The sequence below is a fragment of the Hetaerina americana genome, unplaced genomic scaffold, assembly GCF_022747635.1.
Source record: "Hetaerina americana unplaced genomic scaffold, ioHetAmer1.1.p SCAF_18, whole genome shotgun sequence".
NCBI lineage: Eukaryota > Metazoa > Arthropoda > Insecta > Odonata > Calopterygidae > Hetaerina > Hetaerina americana.
Window position 1 is genome coordinate 3,263,074 of NW_027286741.1, and position 19,851 is coordinate 3,282,924.

The window sequence follows — 19,851 nt, forward strand, 5'->3', positions numbered from 1 at the left end:
GTGTAGCAATGATTCTGCATCAGTGTGGTCACATTTGGTCCCAGTGATATAGGTACTCAATAGCTGTAATTACAGGTGATGAGTCATGGGTTTTTGGCTATGACATTGAAACAAAAGTGCAATCTTCACAATTGATTGGTGAAACATCCCTCCGCCCCAAAAAAGCTTGACAAGTTCACTCAAATGTCAAGGTGATGTCGACTGTTTTTTTCGATGCAAATGGGGCTGTGCATCACGAATACCTACTTAAGGCCAGAGAGTCAACATGGAGTACTGCCCGGGGGTTATGAAACACCCAAGAGAAAGAATCAGGCAAAAACAGCCTGAACTTTGGAGGATGGGTGTAAATTTTTTGCATTGTCGTGGTGGAAAAAAGATTTTTCCACCCTGACAATGTACCAGCTCATTCGCCTGTCAGAACTGGTGAGTTTTTAGCCAAAAACAAGACCGCTATGCTTCTCCACTCACCCTACTCACAAGACCTGGCCCCACCTGACTTTTTCCTGTTCCCCAAACTAAAAACCTCACTCAAAGGAAAAAGATTTGCCACCAATCCAGAGACAGAGAAGAATTCGATGGAGGAACTAATGAGCATTCTGGAGGAAGCGTTCCAGGACTGTTTTTGGTAAACAAATTTTCAGGAATTGCAAATATGACTATTACCTGATCTCGCATTATTGAAAGGAATGTCCTCTTGAGAAGGATGTAAAATTGGCGGAATCCAGATGTTGGGAATCCATCTCTATGCGGGAGATTTATGCTCTCATCTGAGTCCAGGAGAGAGGTGGTGCAGTTGATGACAGGCAGAGAGGGAGGAGCTGATTTTCCATCCATTCCATTTGATGACCCTGTATTCAACAATAATTAGTCCAGTATCAATTGAAAGCCACTCAGATAGAAAGATTTGGTAAGCCAAGAAATCACAGAGTTTGGGTAAAGGGCTGAGAATGCCCAAAAATGTGTGACTGGAGCCAGTCCAGTCCTGTGCTTATTTATTTATTTAAGGGGAATAACCCTTTTACACAAAGAAAGGTAAAAACATGTATTGGTTCCCCAAAAAAAAACATTTAAAAATGGGTGCAAATTACATACAGTTACATACTCGTTATTGAGAATTAAAATATAATTTAAAATCAAAGAAGAATTTTGATTTGTAATACATAAAAGATATTGTAAGATGGTATACAAGTATGCAAACATACCTAGTTAGGTTAATTAAAGTAGACAAAATATCAACATTAAATAATATTCATATTAAAAAATGGAAACAAAATATTAGAAATATAGTATTTGTTAGAGGCCAGATGATAGCACAAAATGATAAATGCTAGTGGCAGTTATTAACTAGACCTTGTGGCATTGATAAAGATAACTTTCGCAATGGGTGTTGGGAACAAATTATTAACATGTACAGATATTTACACAGCAATAATTAGTATTCTAAAATTCTTTGGATATTTTCAACAACATTTTTTTAAGGGATCCTGGTGAGATAGAAAGTAGGTTAATTTGATCACAACTGTTGGCATCTCTCATAATCTGGCTTATAGGCATGTAGTAAGGGTAGTTTTGTGCATGATGTCTAATTTCAAAGAGTGCTTCAAGCCTTGTGTTATGTGAGGGTACTCGGAAAGATATTGCCCTTAGGAGTTCTAAGGAATCAATCTTGTGATGCAGTAATTTGTAAAGAAAAGTTATGTTATTAATTTTTCTATGTTTATGCAAGGAGAGAAGATCTAGTAGAGGTAAAATTTCATGATAACTATAAAGATCTTTGTGCTCCACCCATGTCTCCCATTTTAGTGATTTCTCATCTCATAGGTCCATCAAATGAACTCTGCAGAGTTTACAACCCCTTGAAAGACTGACAAATTAAATAATATTCATCTGCAAACCTAATCGATTTTATGAATTCCCTTTCATTCCTATCTCCAACTCTTATAGTGAGTACTAAAAAATGCCTTATAGTGAGTACTAAAAAATCACCTTGTTTGTGACCCTGTCTCTCAAATTGTTTCAGCACAGTAGCGATTCTTGTCTGAGCTTGTACAAACTTGCTGTACTTTTTACAGATTACTAAGGGTGTGATCACTTTGGGTTTAGGAAGGGAAGAGCTATGCGTGATGCCATTGCAGTAATGAGATCACTAATCCAAAGGAACATAGAATACAATCAGGATGCATTTGCTTGTTTCGTAGATTTCGAAAAGGTGTTTGATAGAGTGAATTAGGGAGGACTAATGAATATATTGCAGAATATAGGAATAGATCGTGGGGATATGAGGCTGTCCATTATCACCTGTGCTGTTCAACTTATATGTTAAGGAAATAATTAAAGAAGCATTAAGGGAAGGACTGGAGGTAGGAATGAAAGTCGGCGCAGAATTCATAAAAATCAGTTAGTTTTGTGGATGACAGGCTTTAGTTTGTCAGTAAGCTAAGGGATTGCAAACACTGCTGAATTAATTGGAAATTCAGTGCCATAGATATGGAATGAGATTAAATATGAATAAAACAAAATTATGTGGTTTCCCAGAAAGAGAATGGCTATGTTAAGCCTTAAGACAAGGATTCCGAAACTAGAGCAGTTGGAACAGTTTACTTATCTCGGAAGGGTTCTGGACCAATATGGTTAAAGTGATAAGGATATAAGGAGAAGGATTTCGTTAGGCAAAGAAGCTTTCCCTAGGAGGAGGGAATTGATGACTTGGACGTTGAATAAGGATGTTAAGAAAAGGCTCAACAAAATTTTGATGTGGAGCATAGTGATGTACAGCGCAAAACATGGTCATTAAAGCAGGATGATAAACCTAGATTGGAGGTTTTTGAAATGTAGGTGTGGAGAAGAATGGAGAGGATGAAATGGACTGAAAGGAAAACAAATAAGGAGGAATTAGGTATGGTGAGAGGGGAAGAGAGGGGTTTGTTGGGAGAAATGATACGGAGGCAGGAAATATGGATGAAGGGCGTATTGATCAGCAGTGGGATGTTGGAGATTGCAATAGAGAGGAGAATGATAGGCAAAGGAGGAGAGGGCAGGAACAGGATAGGAGTGTAGGAAGGGATGAAGGGAGGAAGGATGTAAACAGTAATGAAGAGGGGCTTGTTGTAGAGTAGGATGTTAGGTTGTATTTCGTTTGGAGAGACAAAATATACTGGTAGTTGTGTCCATCCAAACCTACCTTATACGAGGGTAAGGTGAAAAGTTCTCGGCCTGACACAAAGCTGACATTTCAATCCGTGAAAATTTATGATTCCGGCCTGGGTGCACATGACACTAGTTTGCAAGACAAGTTTCAACTTGTTCTCTCAAGTAGTTTGTTTACACATATTGTTGTGGTGGACATCTTTCATGTTTTCCATTAAAATGGAAAAACTTGAATTTTGGTCTGTCATAAAATTCTTTGAAATTAAATTCAAAATACTTCGCCTTTCCACATAAAAAACTTTTATTTACGACCCAGGTTTTGTTATGGTATAACATGATGATGTTATACCATAACAAAACCTGGGTCGTAAATAAAAGTTTTTTATGTGGAAAGGAGAAGTATTTTGAATTTAATTTCAATATGAACAATATCCACCAAGTGATGCCAGAAACTGTTTCATTTATAAAATTCTTTGTTTTGGATGGATTAATCCCTATAAAAATTCATCCAAAGTTGACAAAAGTGTATGGGGACTCTGCTCCTTCAATATTAACTGTTTTAAATTGGGCAGCTGAATTTAAATGTGGTCGCACCTCCCTCAAAGATGACCCACGTGAAGGATGGCCAGAATTTGCAACCACACTGGAAACCAACAAAAAGGTGCCCTATATTGTATTGGACAATAGGCGAGTGAAGGTTAGTGAGATAGGTAAGGCCTCAGAGATATTGGTAGATAGGGTGTGAAACATGTTGCACAAATAATTAGGGATGTGAAAGCTCTGAGCAAAGTGGGTGCCGCATTTGCTGAATGCCAATCAAAAGCAAATGCACAAATGATTTTCGGAGCAATGTTTGGATCGATTCAAGAGGAAACCGACCAATTTTCTGTGGCAATTTGTCCCCTTTATGGGTACTCCACTACACACCAGAAATGAAACAGCAGTTGAAGCAATGGGTGGAAGCTGGTGGTTCAGGGCCATAAAAAGAGAAGTCGGTCTTATCTGCTGGATAGGTCAAGGGTGTGTTTTGGGATGCGAAAGAGATCCTGCTGATTGATTACCTTAAAAAAGGAAGAACAATTACAGGCTAATATCACTCTAACCTACTTGACCAGCCGGATGCCATAATTTGCGAGAAGAGACCTGGCTTGAAGGAGCAAAAATCATCTTTCACCAGGACAACCCGCTGCCACCTGCTCAAGAAGGTGTGTTGGCGATGGGAAAACTATGGGATTTGGGGAAAAATTTGCTCAGCCATGCCCCCTATTCTCCTGATATAGTACCCTTGAACTTTTATCTGTTCTCAAACTTGAAGAAATTTGTTTCTGGGAAGTGCTTCGCATCCAATGAAGAAGTTGAGAGGGCTGTAGATGGATATTTTCACAGCCTTCCAGTCTCTCTCTTTTGGGAAGGAATACTGATGTTGGAGAAATGCTGAACCAAGTGTGTTGAAGTCAAGGGAGATTATGTAGGAAAATAAAATAATTTTTAACTGGAAATCGCAGTACGTCATTGTCAGCGCAAGAATTTTTCACCTTACCCTGTAATTATATAATTTAGAAAATATTTAAATGGGATTTTCTAAAAATATATATATTTTGGATATATATGTCCAAAAAGGACATTTAATAATCAAGGAGGTCAGGGGGGCTCATCTGCTAAGTTTCAGTTAAATCCAAGAGTCATCAACCTGGTCCTCCCATTTCAGGGTATACATTATTATAGAATGGAAATATTGATAGGGGAGAGGAGGGAGAGAATTACGACATGCTGAAGGCTTAGTCATTTTATATGTGCAAGCACAAAAGGAACAAACCAAGTACTCACTTGAGACATCTGGCTCTTTTAAAATATCATTCGAAATACAGGCAGCCTTCGTCTTTGAATTGTTGTTAGGGTTCCAGTTGTTGCACTTTCCGTTGTTGACAGCCATCACTAATTTGTGCACATAATCACCATGCTCCCCACATGCAACCTCCATCACTGAAGAGAGAGAGAGAGAGAAAAGGAACTCAGTCTGGTGAGCAAATTGTCATATTACAAAAAACAGTACCCCATTGGAGTAAATGATGGAAGAAAGTCCAGTGTGGTGCACAGGCAATCTTATCTTTATATTGTTTCTTACACTTTTAAAATGAAGGTCAAGGCCAGCATTAGTCTGCCTGTTTAGGGTAAGCTTTGGATGAACCGAGGCACTACATGCCAAGCCCTGATAATATGATACGAAAAATCCTTTAACCACATACTACACATTGCTCCTGCAGTGAATTTATTAACATGAAGATATACACATGCACATTCATACATAAACTTAAAACTGCTCACTTTTTGTGTGGGAAAAGTTACAAAAATCCTGTTTTTAGGTTTCACCGAATCTTACCAAATTTTCTTTTGTGAGGTTAGGTTAATGTGTATTTGCATTTGCATGTGTTTGTGTATTTGCAGGATGATTGAAGTGGATCTTTAAAAAAAATCATAAGATTCATTTCTTATCTTTATCTATCTTCCAGCAGCAGATCAACATCCATGAATCATCCTTATACCTGGGAAATTCACCCCAAAAGATGCTAATATGAACAATTTGTAACATCATCAAGCTATCTGTTTGGCTATTTATATTTTTTCTGGATGAGTGTCAATGAAAATGAATGTGAAAGTATTTAGTATATAGTTTGTTTAACATAGCAATACTTTAATTGGTGACTAAAGATAACAAATTTTTGTCTGTTAGGATAATGACGCAAGCCAGGATTCCAATCGAGGGCTTTTTTAGTGGTGACTATTCTCAAAAAACTGAAAGACTCTTCCAAACACTCATTGGTTCATCTCTCAAGTGAAATTAGACCTACAATTGGCCAAAATGACATGACTTTTTCCCAAAAGTGAAAAATCTCTTTGTTGCGATCTTGATAATTACAGAATCCTTATCCTAACCAAAGCCTCATTGTTTGCTCTGATGTCTACATCAAAACTTACCCTCACAAACTTCACAGTTCTTTACATGGGTTCTCAACAAAATACTGAATCAAAGTTTTTCAGTTAAATATAGATCTAATAATCTCACCCTTGGTGAATTATTCAACTTGTAATATAAAAAAATAATGGTGGGCATTGGTATTCCACAAGGATGTAGTAGCAGACTTAGAATACCAATATGGGGCACCATTTTCATGTGTGAACACAAATAATTTTATAATAAGTGTTATTCACAGAAACCTGAAAATTATGCTAAATTTGAAACTAATCTCACTTATTTAAAGACTGCAGAATACCGAACAGGAGATTTTTCTCTGGGAAAAAATTAGTACCAACCACATCAATATTAATTTAAAATGTTATTAATTCCAAAAAATATTCCTAAATCCACCTTGGACCCACCATTTAAATGTCAGTGACTCCTTCCCAGTTCTTTCACTCGCTTAACTGAGATGGATTCTGGGAATCATGAATCATATTGGTAATCAAATTTAATTGCATAAGTAGCTGGTGCCCGCCGTAACATTGTGAGAAATACGGAAATATTTTCCCAATATTGCATCTTAAATAAATGAAAGGACTAACTTTATTTATAATGAATCGGTTCCATAAAGTTACGCCAGAAACCATTAATAATATTGCATCTGCTAAATGGGTATACAACCTTAACCGGGGCATGATGAATGAAGAAGTTGTAGAAGCTTAGTGTCAAAAACTAATCTACAAACAAAAAATGTTGGTGACAAAATAGCAATGAAGTTTTGAGTCAACCTACTGAGGATTTTAGCCCAGCGTATAATAGATCAATGAAGGATATGAATATTGAGTGAATAATAACAAATATTCCCCATGATTTGGTCCAATTTTAGATTGATATTCATGTTGTTATTTGCCAATATTGTAAAGATAGCAGGCCAATACTGGAAAGCTACCAGTGTAAACAAAGCAGAGGTCAAGAGGTTTTTGAGAAAAAGGAAAGATAAGTTAATAGTGAAAACTGGACGACAATAGCCAGCCACAGTGAACAGTTTACCTATCTTGGAAGTGTTTAAGCAAAGAAGCTTTCACAAAGGGAGGAAATTAATGACAGAGATGTTGATCTAGGATGTTAGGAGAAGACTAAATAAACTATGATATAAGGCATGTTTTTCCACAGTGCAGAAACATGATCACTGAAGCAAGGTGGTGGGCACAGATTGGAGGCTTTTCAATTTTGGTGTGGAGAAGGTGAAGTGGACAGAAAGAAAAACAAATGAGGAAGAGCTCGGTATGGTGGCGGAAGAGAGGGCATTGCTTGGAGAAATCATAAGGAGGTATTGATCATAAATTGATTGATTGAATGACACAGTTTCAGGCGTAACATGCGGAAATCCTTCATAATAAAAGTAGAAACTTTGCTTTTCCACATAGAATATTTTTCATTATGACCTAGGTTTCATGACAGTGTAACATCTTAGGGTTCATGAAGATGTTATGCTGTAATGAAACCTAGGTTGTACTAACAATGTATTCTATGTAGAAAAGCAGTGTCTTCATTCATAATGAATTGAATAGTTTCTGGCAAGATGTGGTGGAATACAGACATTATAAAGAAAAGATGGAAACAACTTTCCACTAGATAAGTTTAATAGTATGACTGGGTTTCGACGTATTACATCCATAATAATATGGAAAATTGTTCTTTATTATTGTCTTTTCATCTTGATTAATTGAATTGAATGATTGCATTGACTGATTTTGATCGGGTGGGTTACATAAGTCAAGCAAGGAAGGGGTAAGAATAGGCTGGGCACATTGGATGGAATGAAGAGTGAAATGAGGTATGCAGAATTGAAGGAGCATTTAAAGCAGTATTGAATGTATTCAATCAGTTGTTAGTGTCATGCAAAATGACCCATGTGAAATGCAGTGGCTTACTTAATATGCATTATTAATTCATAGAAAAGCTCATTAGAGATTAAACTCTCTTCCAAAGACTACATTTCTGTTCTGCTCACCAAAGTCTGCAGGGTTGTGATAGCTAGGGCAGTCCAGCCCCATGGATGAGAGGAAGGGCACAAGGCCAGGGATGGATCCTTGGTAAATGCATTGCCCCTCAGCCAGCATGAAAAGTTGATCAAACTTCTCAAAAAGGCGCGCGCTTGGCTGGTGGATGGTGCACACGATTGTCCTCCCACCCTTGGCCAGGGACTTCAAGAGTGATATGCACTGGAAACAGGAGGAGCTGTCCAGGCCACTGTGAACCAGAAAGTATAACACTTATGCCAAGTTGGAGGGAAGGTTTCAGACAAGGTATGGTGGGCATCTCTGTCATATCACTTATTGTGCAACACAGCATCAACAGTGTCAAGGTATGACATTTCAAGCTGCAATGAACTGGTTGAGTTATATGTTTGCAAGGGACTATAAAAGAGGTCAGCCTTTCATAGAGATCTGCACTTTGTTCAAAATTGTATATTTTGACACTCAATTTCTCATAATTTCATAGGCTTAGTCTGAGTTATTCGGCTATTGAATTGATAAATTTTACTATTAGCATATAGTATATACACTGTGTAAACATTGTGTGTGAACAACAAAGAAAAATATTCCAATTTCACACTCTTCATTACTTTCCATTGATATCCTTATTACTTCTTTGGAATCCCTTGTCCTACTCTCCTTCCTAAACCCACCCAATAATTACTCAATTTATTGTTTATCCTCTCTTTCTCTATCATTAGCTTATAAGTCTCATTTACACCTGTAAAATCAGACTCGTGGCATATTGAATGGCATGCTGCATATCCAGGGGGTTGAGCATTCTGCTGCTGGCACAAGGTTTGTTTGTCACAATCTGGGTAATGCGTCTGATGACACCGCATCAGAAACTCAGCCTCCATGCCAGATCTTCTTGAGGAAGCAGCGGTGGGAGAAGGAAAGAAGCCATCCTACCTGCCTTCAGTGTGCTCATATGTGAACGACATCAGTCGTGGACCATTGCCAATGGTGTACAACAAAGTGAAGAATATTACATGGGATGGCAGTAGAACATTTGGAGCAGAATCACTAGGCATGGAGATAGAGAGAGTAGAGAAGGAAATATAATTAAGGAAGGAAAGGAAGCAATGGAAAGATGGAAGGAGTAATGTACAAGGAAGATCTGTACAAGGTAAGTGACAAACCTGAACAGATAAATGTGAAGGGTGGAGTGCGACTGCATAGGAGCGGACATCTTGCCGAGTGAATTTGAGGCAGTGGCAAAAGAGATGAAAAATGAAAATTCATAAGGTACGGATGGAATACCTGTAGAGCCAATGAAATGCCTGCAGAAAGAGGAGTTGGTGGAATTGACATCCCTCAGCAACAGAATTTACTATAATGAACAGTGACTGCTGGATTTTGTGAGAACAGGGATGATACCATTACCAAAGAAGAAAGGAACAATGAGGAAATATGGGGAGCATTTTATGATATGAGTTATCAGCCACACAGCAAAGGTATTGTTTAGAATACTGGATAGAAGACTGAACAGAATCATGGAGGATAACACAGTGGAGGAACCTCAGAAGAGGAATGGACACAATGGAGGATATCATTGGAGAGCAATGTCTGGAGAAGGGGAAAGGTTTGCTTGAGTGTTTTGTTGATTCAGTGGAAGGTTTTTCACAGTGTGTGATGGGAAAAATACATAAAAATCTAAAAGAAAAAGATGTGAACTGGAGAGACAGAAGACTGATTGGAAATTTCTACTCAAGCCAGAAGGTGTGAATTAGAATTGATGAAAAGGGAGCTGGTTGATTTGATATTGGGAGGAGAGTGAGGCAGAGGTGCTGTCTCCCCCCACCCTCTTTATCCTTTATGTGGAAGACATGTTTAGCAAGTGCTGAAGAGAAGATGTAGGAGTGTCAGTTGGAGAAAGAAGGATTGTGTGCATCGGATTTTCTAATAACGTGATACTTATGGCCGAGGAAGCAGGACAATTAAATGGGATATTGCAACACCTTAAAGGCATGAAGGAGGAGTATGGCTTCATAATAAACAGGAACAAGACCAAAATAATGAATGTTGGTGGGGATGACAAAATAAATATTTAAATTGAAGGAGAAAGGCTTGAGCAAGTGGAGAGGTACAAGAATCTAGGTGCGGAGGTATGAAAAATCTTTAGGAGTGAAAAGGAAATTAAAAGAAGGATGGCGATGGCCAAGGAAGTATTCATCAGGAAAAGAAAAGTGTTATGGAGCAGAATGGATATTGGACTAAGAAGAGACTTGAGTTCAGTATCCGGCATGGAGTGTTATGTTACAATGTGGACATGAAACATGTACTGCATTAAAAAGGGACTGGGGAAGGCTGGAGGCATTTGAGATGTGGGTGTGGAGAAGAATGCTGAACATGAAATGGGGAGACTGGGTGAGGAATGAGGAGGCATTGAGGATAATTTCACATGCCATTTGGATTAGTATTAAGTGACTTTGCTGGGATATCTAACATGAACTACCTATAAAAGCAACCTTCAGGTTGATAATTGTGTTTGAGTGTAGAAGCTGTAATCTTAATCAGAGAAGACATACCATGGAGAGAATCCTAAAAGCCAGGTAACTTTCTGATTCCTAGTAATGTATCAGTGTGCTAATATTGGTCATGAGATACATTATCCTGCTTTATACTTTTTCATCAAGTCAGGAAATTCAGATTGAATCAGACTGGACACCAATATGAATTTTTCTCAGTAAAATATAAGATTCCAAATCTCCCATGAATGTGGCATTAAAAGGGTAGTATAATTAAGGATTGACCTATTGAAGTACAAATGTTGTTCAGTTAGCATATCTTTACCTACTGGTATGAGTTACGATAGCTTAACATTGCATACTTCTACTCTAATATAATTGTATCAATCAGCTGTGATATGTTAAATAAATACAACATATGGCTTGTGAGTACTATCTTTATGATTGATAATATATTTGATAATGTATTTAATATTTTACTCTTTAACATAAGCATAATGTGTCTATTGATTTCAGCTGGTTTATGTTGGCATACTGACACACCGACTATGGCAATACATAATGTACCATTCATCGGATAAGATGTACCTTTCCAAGTTCATTTCCATGTAATGAATACATAAAACTTCCACAAAGTGAGGCCTGAAATCATAAAGTTTATTATGTAGCATTATTATTTAATGATAGTGATATCAGTAATTTTTCAGCATCCAAACAGAGGAGTGAGAGGAGAGAGAGAACACCTGAGATGCTGGGAGCAGTGCAACAATCCAAGGGGTTGGAGGCTGTTGCTCACCTTGTGGGTTCATCAAAAAACATGACTGGTGGGTTGTTGACCAGCTCAAGGGCAATGGAGAGTCGCTTCCTCTGACCCCCGGAGAGGCTCGCAGTGCGTGTGTTGCAGCACTCCATGAGTCCAAGCATTTCCAAGATTTCCTGCACCTAAGGTGGGAGAGAGGAGGACAAATCAAAAGGGTGATCACCTCCATTCCTCTGCATGTGAAATGGAATGCAAAAAGCGCACACAGCCTCATAGAATGGAGGTGGACAGGAAATCACACACATAATTGAGAGCCAGATGAAGGATTGCTCTAATGTTTTCAGTTTCAGAGGAGGATCAGAGGGTGGGAGGGATGCTATGATGGATACACTATAGCATTTATCAAAGGGAGTGTTGTGTTCGGAGGCATGTTTGGGGATAGGGAGCATATCAATTAAGGAAGAGTTTTTGCATAAGGCTCGGTGGTTGTTGATTCTGATATTGAGGGGTGTGGTGCACTGCCGAATATAATAGGCAGGGCAAAGTTGGCACTCTGAAACTGAAAACATTAGATCAATCCTTCATCTGGCTCTTGGAGTCCTGGAACTGGCCAGGAATTAATATTAGGCATTAATTACCCTGCTTCAATTATATTTTCATCCCCCTTCCACCCCCATCACCTTCTACATTTTCCCCACCCTTCTAACGCTGCCCCTCCAAACCCGTCCCTTCGGAATTCTCTCCCCACCTTCCCCTTCCATCCACCGCTCCAGCCCTCGTATTCCCTTCAGTTCTGTCCCTCTCTTCCTTGATAAAGGTGGTAACGACCACCGAAAATTCGAAAAATAGTGAGTCTCTGTTTTGTGTGTTTCTGTGTGTGTCCACTAGTGCTAAGTGTTTTATATATATATATATATATATATATATATATATATATATATATATATATATATATATATATAAAATTGGGAAATTTATATCTGATGTGCCCAATACTTGTGTATGCATGAATGTGCAACAGATCTTCAGACAAATAAATTATTATTATTATTACTTTCAGCAGCCCCACCACCCTGACTCATTCGACCATGGTCTCCTTCTCCAACCCTAGATATCCTTCCCATTACATGAGAATGTTGGAGGATTCCAAGGAATGATATCCTTTAAGAGGTTTCTCTTTTGAGAAATTCACCCAGAAGGCATATTCAGTATGAAAAACAGTAAATAAAATTGACATCTTATGCAAATGTTTACATCAATTCTCATCTAACATTAGAGAGAATTTCATTGAAATTTTTTGTATCATATATCATATCCACATTTATATTGTTTTAAAGCCACATTCAATTATGCTGCATAAACAGCCATAAGTTGTGTATATGCCATTCCTTTCAATAAAAGTCTCTTTCAAACATAATTTGAGGAACATCCCTTTCCACATTTTCTACTTTTGGCTCACCGCTCTGATCAAACTAAATAGTAGACAAAAGTAGTAACAATGTACTTTACATACCGGATATCAGTAGATATGGTGAATTAAGGGATGTAAGAGTAATTAATCATTTGGAATCACTATTGTAATGTCCAATCTGAAATTTCCGCTTATTATGTGGTTTATGTGGGCTGTGTTCAACAGAAATAGCAGATGCTTTTCATCTGTGACTGAGCTAGACAGTGCAAGCTTTAGAGAAGGTTAGTATAATAATAATAATTCTTTATTCATTTTTAAAAATGGTACAACCATATTAAATGTCGCCAATATAAATTGTAAATTTATTGCTCAATTTATTCTTTGTATATGGATGTGAATTTAAAAAACAGCATTTTATACAGCCTTTTCAAAATAATACTCAACATTTTTGAATATTTGGCCATTCTTTTTAGTGAATACACCTCCCTGGCAGTAGTTCTAGAGGCCATGGCCTAAGTGGGGCCTCATGGGAAATTTCACTTGGTATCATAAACTCTGTCTTGGGTAAGAAACACCAAGTCCATTTCAGAAGTACCACAGCAGACAATGAAATAGTAATAATCAAAGTAATGAAGTTACTTTAATTAATACTTATATGTAAAACAGATATGTGATAATCCTGGAGGAAATCATGCAGCTGAATGTCTAGTGTATGACATATTTTCATACATGCATTTTGCTGACTATTCCTAGTAAACTCTCTGTCAACAACTTTGATATCATCTCATTATTCCAAACTAGTTGAGCTAGCAATTCTCCAAATTCCACCAGCAAAAATTCATGAAGGAGTGACTTCATTGAGGTATTCCTGGATGAATAGATAAATTATGCCCAAGAATGCACACAATCACACCACCAATCCCACCATCATTTTGGAGATATAATTAGTGACAGGATGGCGCACCAATCACCAAATACATTCTCCAGAGAGATGTGTTCACATGCTTTGTGTGCAGTCATGTGGGAGGGGGGATGACCCCTCCACTCACTCTCCTCCTCCTTCACCCACTTACCACGAGCTGTTTGTCACTGCTGTGGATTTCTTTGCCCAACTTCAGATTTGCTGAGACTGTCATGGCCTCCTGCACTGTCAAGTGGGGCAGCAACTCATCATCTTGCATGATGTAGCAGGACATTTTTCGAAAGCACCTTAGGTTCCTCTCCTTGCCATTCACCGTTATTGTTCCAGTGAGGTGAGATGATGTTCTATGCAGTGAGAAAGAATGGACATCATGCATGCTCATGCAGTCATACTCCATAGAGAATGTCCTCAATGGCCACTAGTGCCAATGGAGCAAAAGAAGTGAACACTATCGGCCTTTGATTGAAAAAAATCATGGTGAAACATGGAAACCAAAATTGGAAATCATTCAAGGGACAAAATATTCATGGCATAATGACACAATGTGCTTATACAGATACATCTAAAAGAAACTCACCTTCATTAAACAGGTGGGGGGGAAATGTAGGGTAATAGCTAAAGAGAGGTGTTATTTTGCTTTATTTAGGCCACACTTGGAATATACCACAAGGGTTTGAGAGCCTGGAGAGAAAATATTTATAAAAGTTCTAGATTAAGTCCAGATAAAACCAACAAATTCATCAAAAATTGTTACGATAAGAAGACAAGCGTGACCAACCTATTAGATGAATCAGGCTGGGAGCCACTTGAAATGCGAAGAGAACAAGCAAGGCTTAGACTTTTAGCAACAGGTTTATAACCCACAAGTTTAACAATGACCCAAAAAGAATTATTATGGGATCACAATATTTTGGTATATTAGGCCACAAAGATAAGATGACGGAGATACATTCCAGTACAGAGAGTTGTAAATCCTTTCCTTAGACAACCAGGAATCATAATAGTAAGAAATCATAGCCATAATAGAAATAGGAAAGACATTCGAATTACAAGCAAGGAAAAGATAAAATGCTGAGTAGATATCTGGTACATTCATAGATGCATGTGCTTGTGTATGTTGGTTGCCTGTATATGTATTTACATGTATGTAAGTTAAAATGGGTTTCGCATGAATACACTTGTATTTCCATATTAAATGAGTTTGTAATTTTCCACAGACTTTATTTCCCAGTACAACGCGTTTCACTGATTTGCGGTATCAGTTACACACACAACTGTTGATTATATATCCATCACACAATTCCATCAAGTGAAGCCTGAAAGTTTAAAGTACATTTATGCATGTCTGTGTTGGTGTGAATTAGCATACTTTTGTTTGTTTTGTGTGTGGTTTTATTCTGCTTTATGGATGATGTCCTAACACCCCCCCCTCCCACACACATCCATGCATGGGGTGATTTAGCAACAGCAAGACCAACTCACACAGTTTCTTAGGATTGGATTTGGAATATGATCACAATTTAGTAGTCATGAAGTGTACCGTCCAATTCAAAAAGATAAGGTAGGGGTGGTAGGGTAGGAACTGGACTGTAGAAGCATTAACTGGATCTATAAGGAAGGAGTATGAGCAGGTTGTAGAGAAAATCATGAGTGAGGGAAAGGAGCTGAGTACTGTCAAGGAAAAATAGGAATATATATAACAAAGGGATATCAAAATCGCAAAAGAAACGATAGGACCTGTTGATAGGAAAAAAAAAAGAAAATCGTGGATAACGGATGAGATTTTTATTAGAAAGATAGTTAAAGAATAATGTAGAAGGAAGTACAAATAGTTAAATAATAATTGAGATGGGTTACTAATAAAGCAAAAGAAGCAAGGTAGAAGATGCCATGCAAGGATATGGAAAGTCTGTTGAGGAAGGATGAAATTAGTGCACTATACAGGAAGGTTAAAGCACTATCAAGAAGTATAATGTCAGGTGATTACATGCCTCAATGTGAATTGGTAGTTTAGACTAAGCCAAGAACTATGGAATGGAGTAATTGAAAGACCAAAAACGTGAAATGCTACCGTACACCTCTTCCAGTGTTAATTATTGTTGAAACAAGGGACAGCATTTTATCATTTCTTATAATACAGGTTTTTCAGAATGGGAGGCAAGTGAAAAGAAAGAATTGGATAGTACTCACTTGTAACCAGCCAAAATGTTCATGAGGGTGCTCTTACCAGCACCAGATGGTCCCATTATCGCAGAGAGCTCCCCTGACCGAAATCTCCCATTTATGCACTTGAGCAATGTCTTGTATCCTGGAAAGCAGTGATTATCAGTTGTGGCTGCACACTTACTACACTAATAACTGTGATGCAACTCACATAAATATCCCTAAAAAGATAGTGAAGGAGCCATCTTCAAACATAAAAGTCAATGCAATCAATTCAGGGTTACAAAATGTCCATGAGTGATTTTAGTCAAATCATTTATGAAAAATGACTAGGTGCAGAAAAGAATTACTTTTTAAGATTTACTTCCGCAATAGCTGTGATGTTTATTTACACTGTGCATCTTGTTTGTGGTATGGTCTTTATCTGCTGCACGTATTACAAATGACTGATGATAAGCAATAAAACCTATTTGGAGAGAACAACATGTCCTGCAGAAATCAAACAGGCAATGACAGGCATAAGCAAACTGAAAGTTGGATTGGAGTATACTAGGCACCACCTAACTAGTAGGCAATGTTTCTCAGGCCCGTTTTTCAAAGCCACAAGTTCATTTCCAATTATTTGTGAAAGCAGTCTGGAAAGTTTCTTACCAATAAATGTGTCATTTTTTCTTCAAATTTAATTTTACTGTCCAACATAGTCTCCTTTTGAGTCAATACACCTTTTCCAGTAATGCTCTACCTTTTTTAATCCTTACAAATAGTAGTTGACGTCTTTCTCAACAAAAATAGGCATTTACGCAAGCGATTACCTCTTCGTCCAATAAAAATCTCTGTCCTCGAAGCCAAACTTTAAGATGAAGAAAGATTTGCTCAGGGTCAGATTTCATGGACTGGTCAACTAATTGGAAGTGCAATTTGTGAATTTTAGCAATGGCGACCGTCTAAGTGTGAGCAGGTGTGTTGTCCTGATGGAAAAGCACTTTCTTCTTCTTCAAATGTGATCTTTCTTTTGCAATTTCTTCATCCAGATGGTCAAATAATAATGTGTATTACTCTCCCATTATTGTTCCACCTTTATGAAGATAATCGATGCATACAATTCTGTGACAACCTCAAAAACCAGTCGCCATCACCTTCCTGGCCAATGGAACTGTCTTCGCCTTTTTTGGAGCAGGTGCACCCTTTGCAGTCAGGCCACTGTTTTGACCGTTCTTTCATCTCTGGAGTGTAGTGGTGGCTTCAAGTTCCATCCGCAGTTATGACTCAATGCAAAAAATCTGACTCGCTTTGCTTAAATCATTCCAACAAGGCCTCAGAAATGTTCATTCAAATACGTTTGTGTTATTGGTCCAAGGCGAGCAAACGCCGCACCTAAGATGTTGATAGCTTATACATATCCAATTCTTCAGACAATTTGTGAGAAATGTCTTCTTTTGATATGCCCATACCCTCTGCTATCTCTCCGGCCTTAAATTGACGGTCATCCAGTGGTGTCTTGTGAACTTTTTCAGCGCTAATGGTGGTCGTTGTAGTGTTTGGCCATCCTGAATGTTCATCTTCATCCAAAATGATACAGACACATTTAAATTCAGCTGAATTAATTTCATGGCCATAAATGATGCTGCAAAGTCCCCATCCACAGTGTACAACACATCTTTGATTTAATTAGGCGTATTATCTTTGAAAAATAAATATTTAATGAAAACTCAACTTTTTCCAGTTTTACAAAAATACTCAAAATGACTCACTCAAACAATTGTCAAAAAATAAGTGAGTGTACAAAATGGATGAAAGTTTGGTAACTTTTAAGGCATGCCCTGACCAATTTCCCAAATTTTGTTGAAGGGTGTTGCCATCTTCATGTTGAGGTTGAGACAAACCTAATATTTTGCTGATACAGAGGACGCTGATGACAATAAATGGTACAGCATTTGTTACTTGCCCACTTTACTAAGCCACGAAATGTAGAAGTTTGATATCACATTTTAGACTATTTTCTGAAGACTTTTGAATCAACTTGTAGCTTTCCAACATGGACTCCTGAACATTTCAGTCCACGAATCATTTAAAACACGTTCTCAGAAGGGAACCTTACAATAGAAGAAAATTAAACTGCTTGAAGCAAATTGGTTTACTTCGAAGAGGTAGAGATTTATTCTGAAGCTCCACAATTCAAGATTTCCTTTAAAACAACCCTTTACTGTCTGAAAAACTGTGTAGGAGTGACCAAAATCAAGTGGTGCAGCATATTTCAAAACAGCAAGGTGGAAATGAGGGATGAGTCAAAAACTCACCTCTCCTCCTTCCCTCGGAGACAGAGTGCGAGAGACTGGTGAATTCAATATCCACGGGTGGCCGTTTGGGCAGATGGGTCATCATTCTTGTCTGCAGGAAGGCATTTGGAACCTTCTTGGCAAGGGCACCACTGCTGCCTCCCACTGACCCCCCGGGAGCCACCGCTCCCAGTGGGATGTTGACAGCAACCACCCTGCAGGTGAACCAGCCAGCATGAGTAGATAAATACATGATGATTTACAACTATGTACACACACACATATGTGTGTGTGTACATAGTTATATATATAGAGGTTCTGTCCCTCTCTTCCTTGATAAAGGTGGTCAGGACCATCGAAGATTCGAAAAACACGAAATCCTGCCAAATGGCAAACAAATACTCATTTATATAGAAACAGATATAAGGAAAAGGGATAGGAACACGTAGTTCAAATCCCGGTCTAGGAAATATTTTTGCATTTGTGATCTGCTTGATTCTGCCTTCCCCACCTCTCCTGTGTTCGTCCATTATGTGTGTTTCTATCCCTTTTCCTTATATCTGTTTCTATATAAATGAGTATATATATACTCATTAATTTACATTACTTTACAGTGTTTATGGTTGCATATATATATATATATATATATATATATATATATATATATATATATATATATATATATATATATATATATATATATAACCATAAACACTGTAATAAAGTCCACTTGGCAGGAGCTGAGGCGCCTCGGACTTGGAAAGCCTAGACATCCCCCATTCAAAATGAACTTCCCCTTGGATGATTTAAATAGCTACTTTCTCACGTCTGCTTTCAAGGATGAAAATGATGTCGAGGTTGGTAACCATTCTACTCAAACCCAAAATAATCTCACTTCATTAGATCATGCATTATTCTCTGACTTTGACGATGGAAGGCTTTATTTCCCCCACTATACACCCGAAATGCTGATAACACAAGTGAAAAGTTTAAAATCAAATTCAACAGGTGTCGATGGAATCAGTGCAAGAATGCTAAACGTTATTCTCCCAGTAGTAATGCCTATGATACTAAACATCTATAACTGTTCACTCAATTACTCTATATTCCCTACCCTGTGGAAATCTGCCCTAGTTCGGCCAATAATGAAAATAACAACTCCAAAAGAAATGTCTGACTACCGACCTATTGCACTTCTTTGCTCTATTTCCAAACCTCTCGAGCGAATCGTTCATACGGTTACAGTGGAGCATCTTACGCAGCACAATTTCTTTGATGAGTATCAGTCGGGCTTTCGTAAGCTCTATAGCACTCAGTCGGCTTTGATAAAGGTAACTGATGATATACGCAGATCCATAGACGCAAAAAAGGTAACAGTTTTAGTCCAATTCGATTTGAGCAAGGCTTTTGATTCAGTAGACCACGGAATACTACTGGAACGTATGAGTAAACTCAAGTTCTCTTACTCTGTCCTTCACTGGTTTCGCTCCTATCTGTCCAATCGTCAGCAAGCTGTTAAAGATGAAGACGGGAATGTATCTGTTTTCCAACCTGTCCTATGTGGAGTTCCACAGGGGTCAATTCTCGGGCCTTTATTATTTACTATTTTTATAAAAGAACTAGCTACCATAATAACTCATTGTAAACATCACTTTTATGCTGACGATCTACAGATATATCTTGAGTCCTACCCCTCTGAATTT

General features: G+C 38.0%; 1 protein-coding gene across 1 annotated transcript in view; it reads right to left on the reverse strand.

Annotated features, from left to right (window-relative positions):
• The window catches only part of LOC139687239 (ATP-binding cassette sub-family G member 4-like), a 44,106-nt gene that overhangs the window by 8,856 nt on the left and 15,399 nt on the right, over positions 1-19,851 (reverse strand). The window contains exons 3-9 of the mRNA XM_071584370.1: positions 18,170-18,363; positions 15,900-16,017; positions 13,861-14,053; positions 11,413-11,558; positions 8,121-8,359; positions 4,975-5,130; positions 664-848 (exon numbers count right to left, since the gene is read on the reverse strand). Coding sequence (XP_071440471.1) covers positions 664-848; positions 4,975-5,130; positions 8,121-8,359; positions 11,413-11,558; positions 13,861-14,053; positions 15,900-16,017; positions 18,170-18,363 — 1,231 coding nt within the window. The remainder of the gene's footprint in view (positions 1-663; positions 849-4,974; positions 5,131-8,120; positions 8,360-11,412; positions 11,559-13,860; positions 14,054-15,899; positions 16,018-18,169; positions 18,364-19,851) is intronic.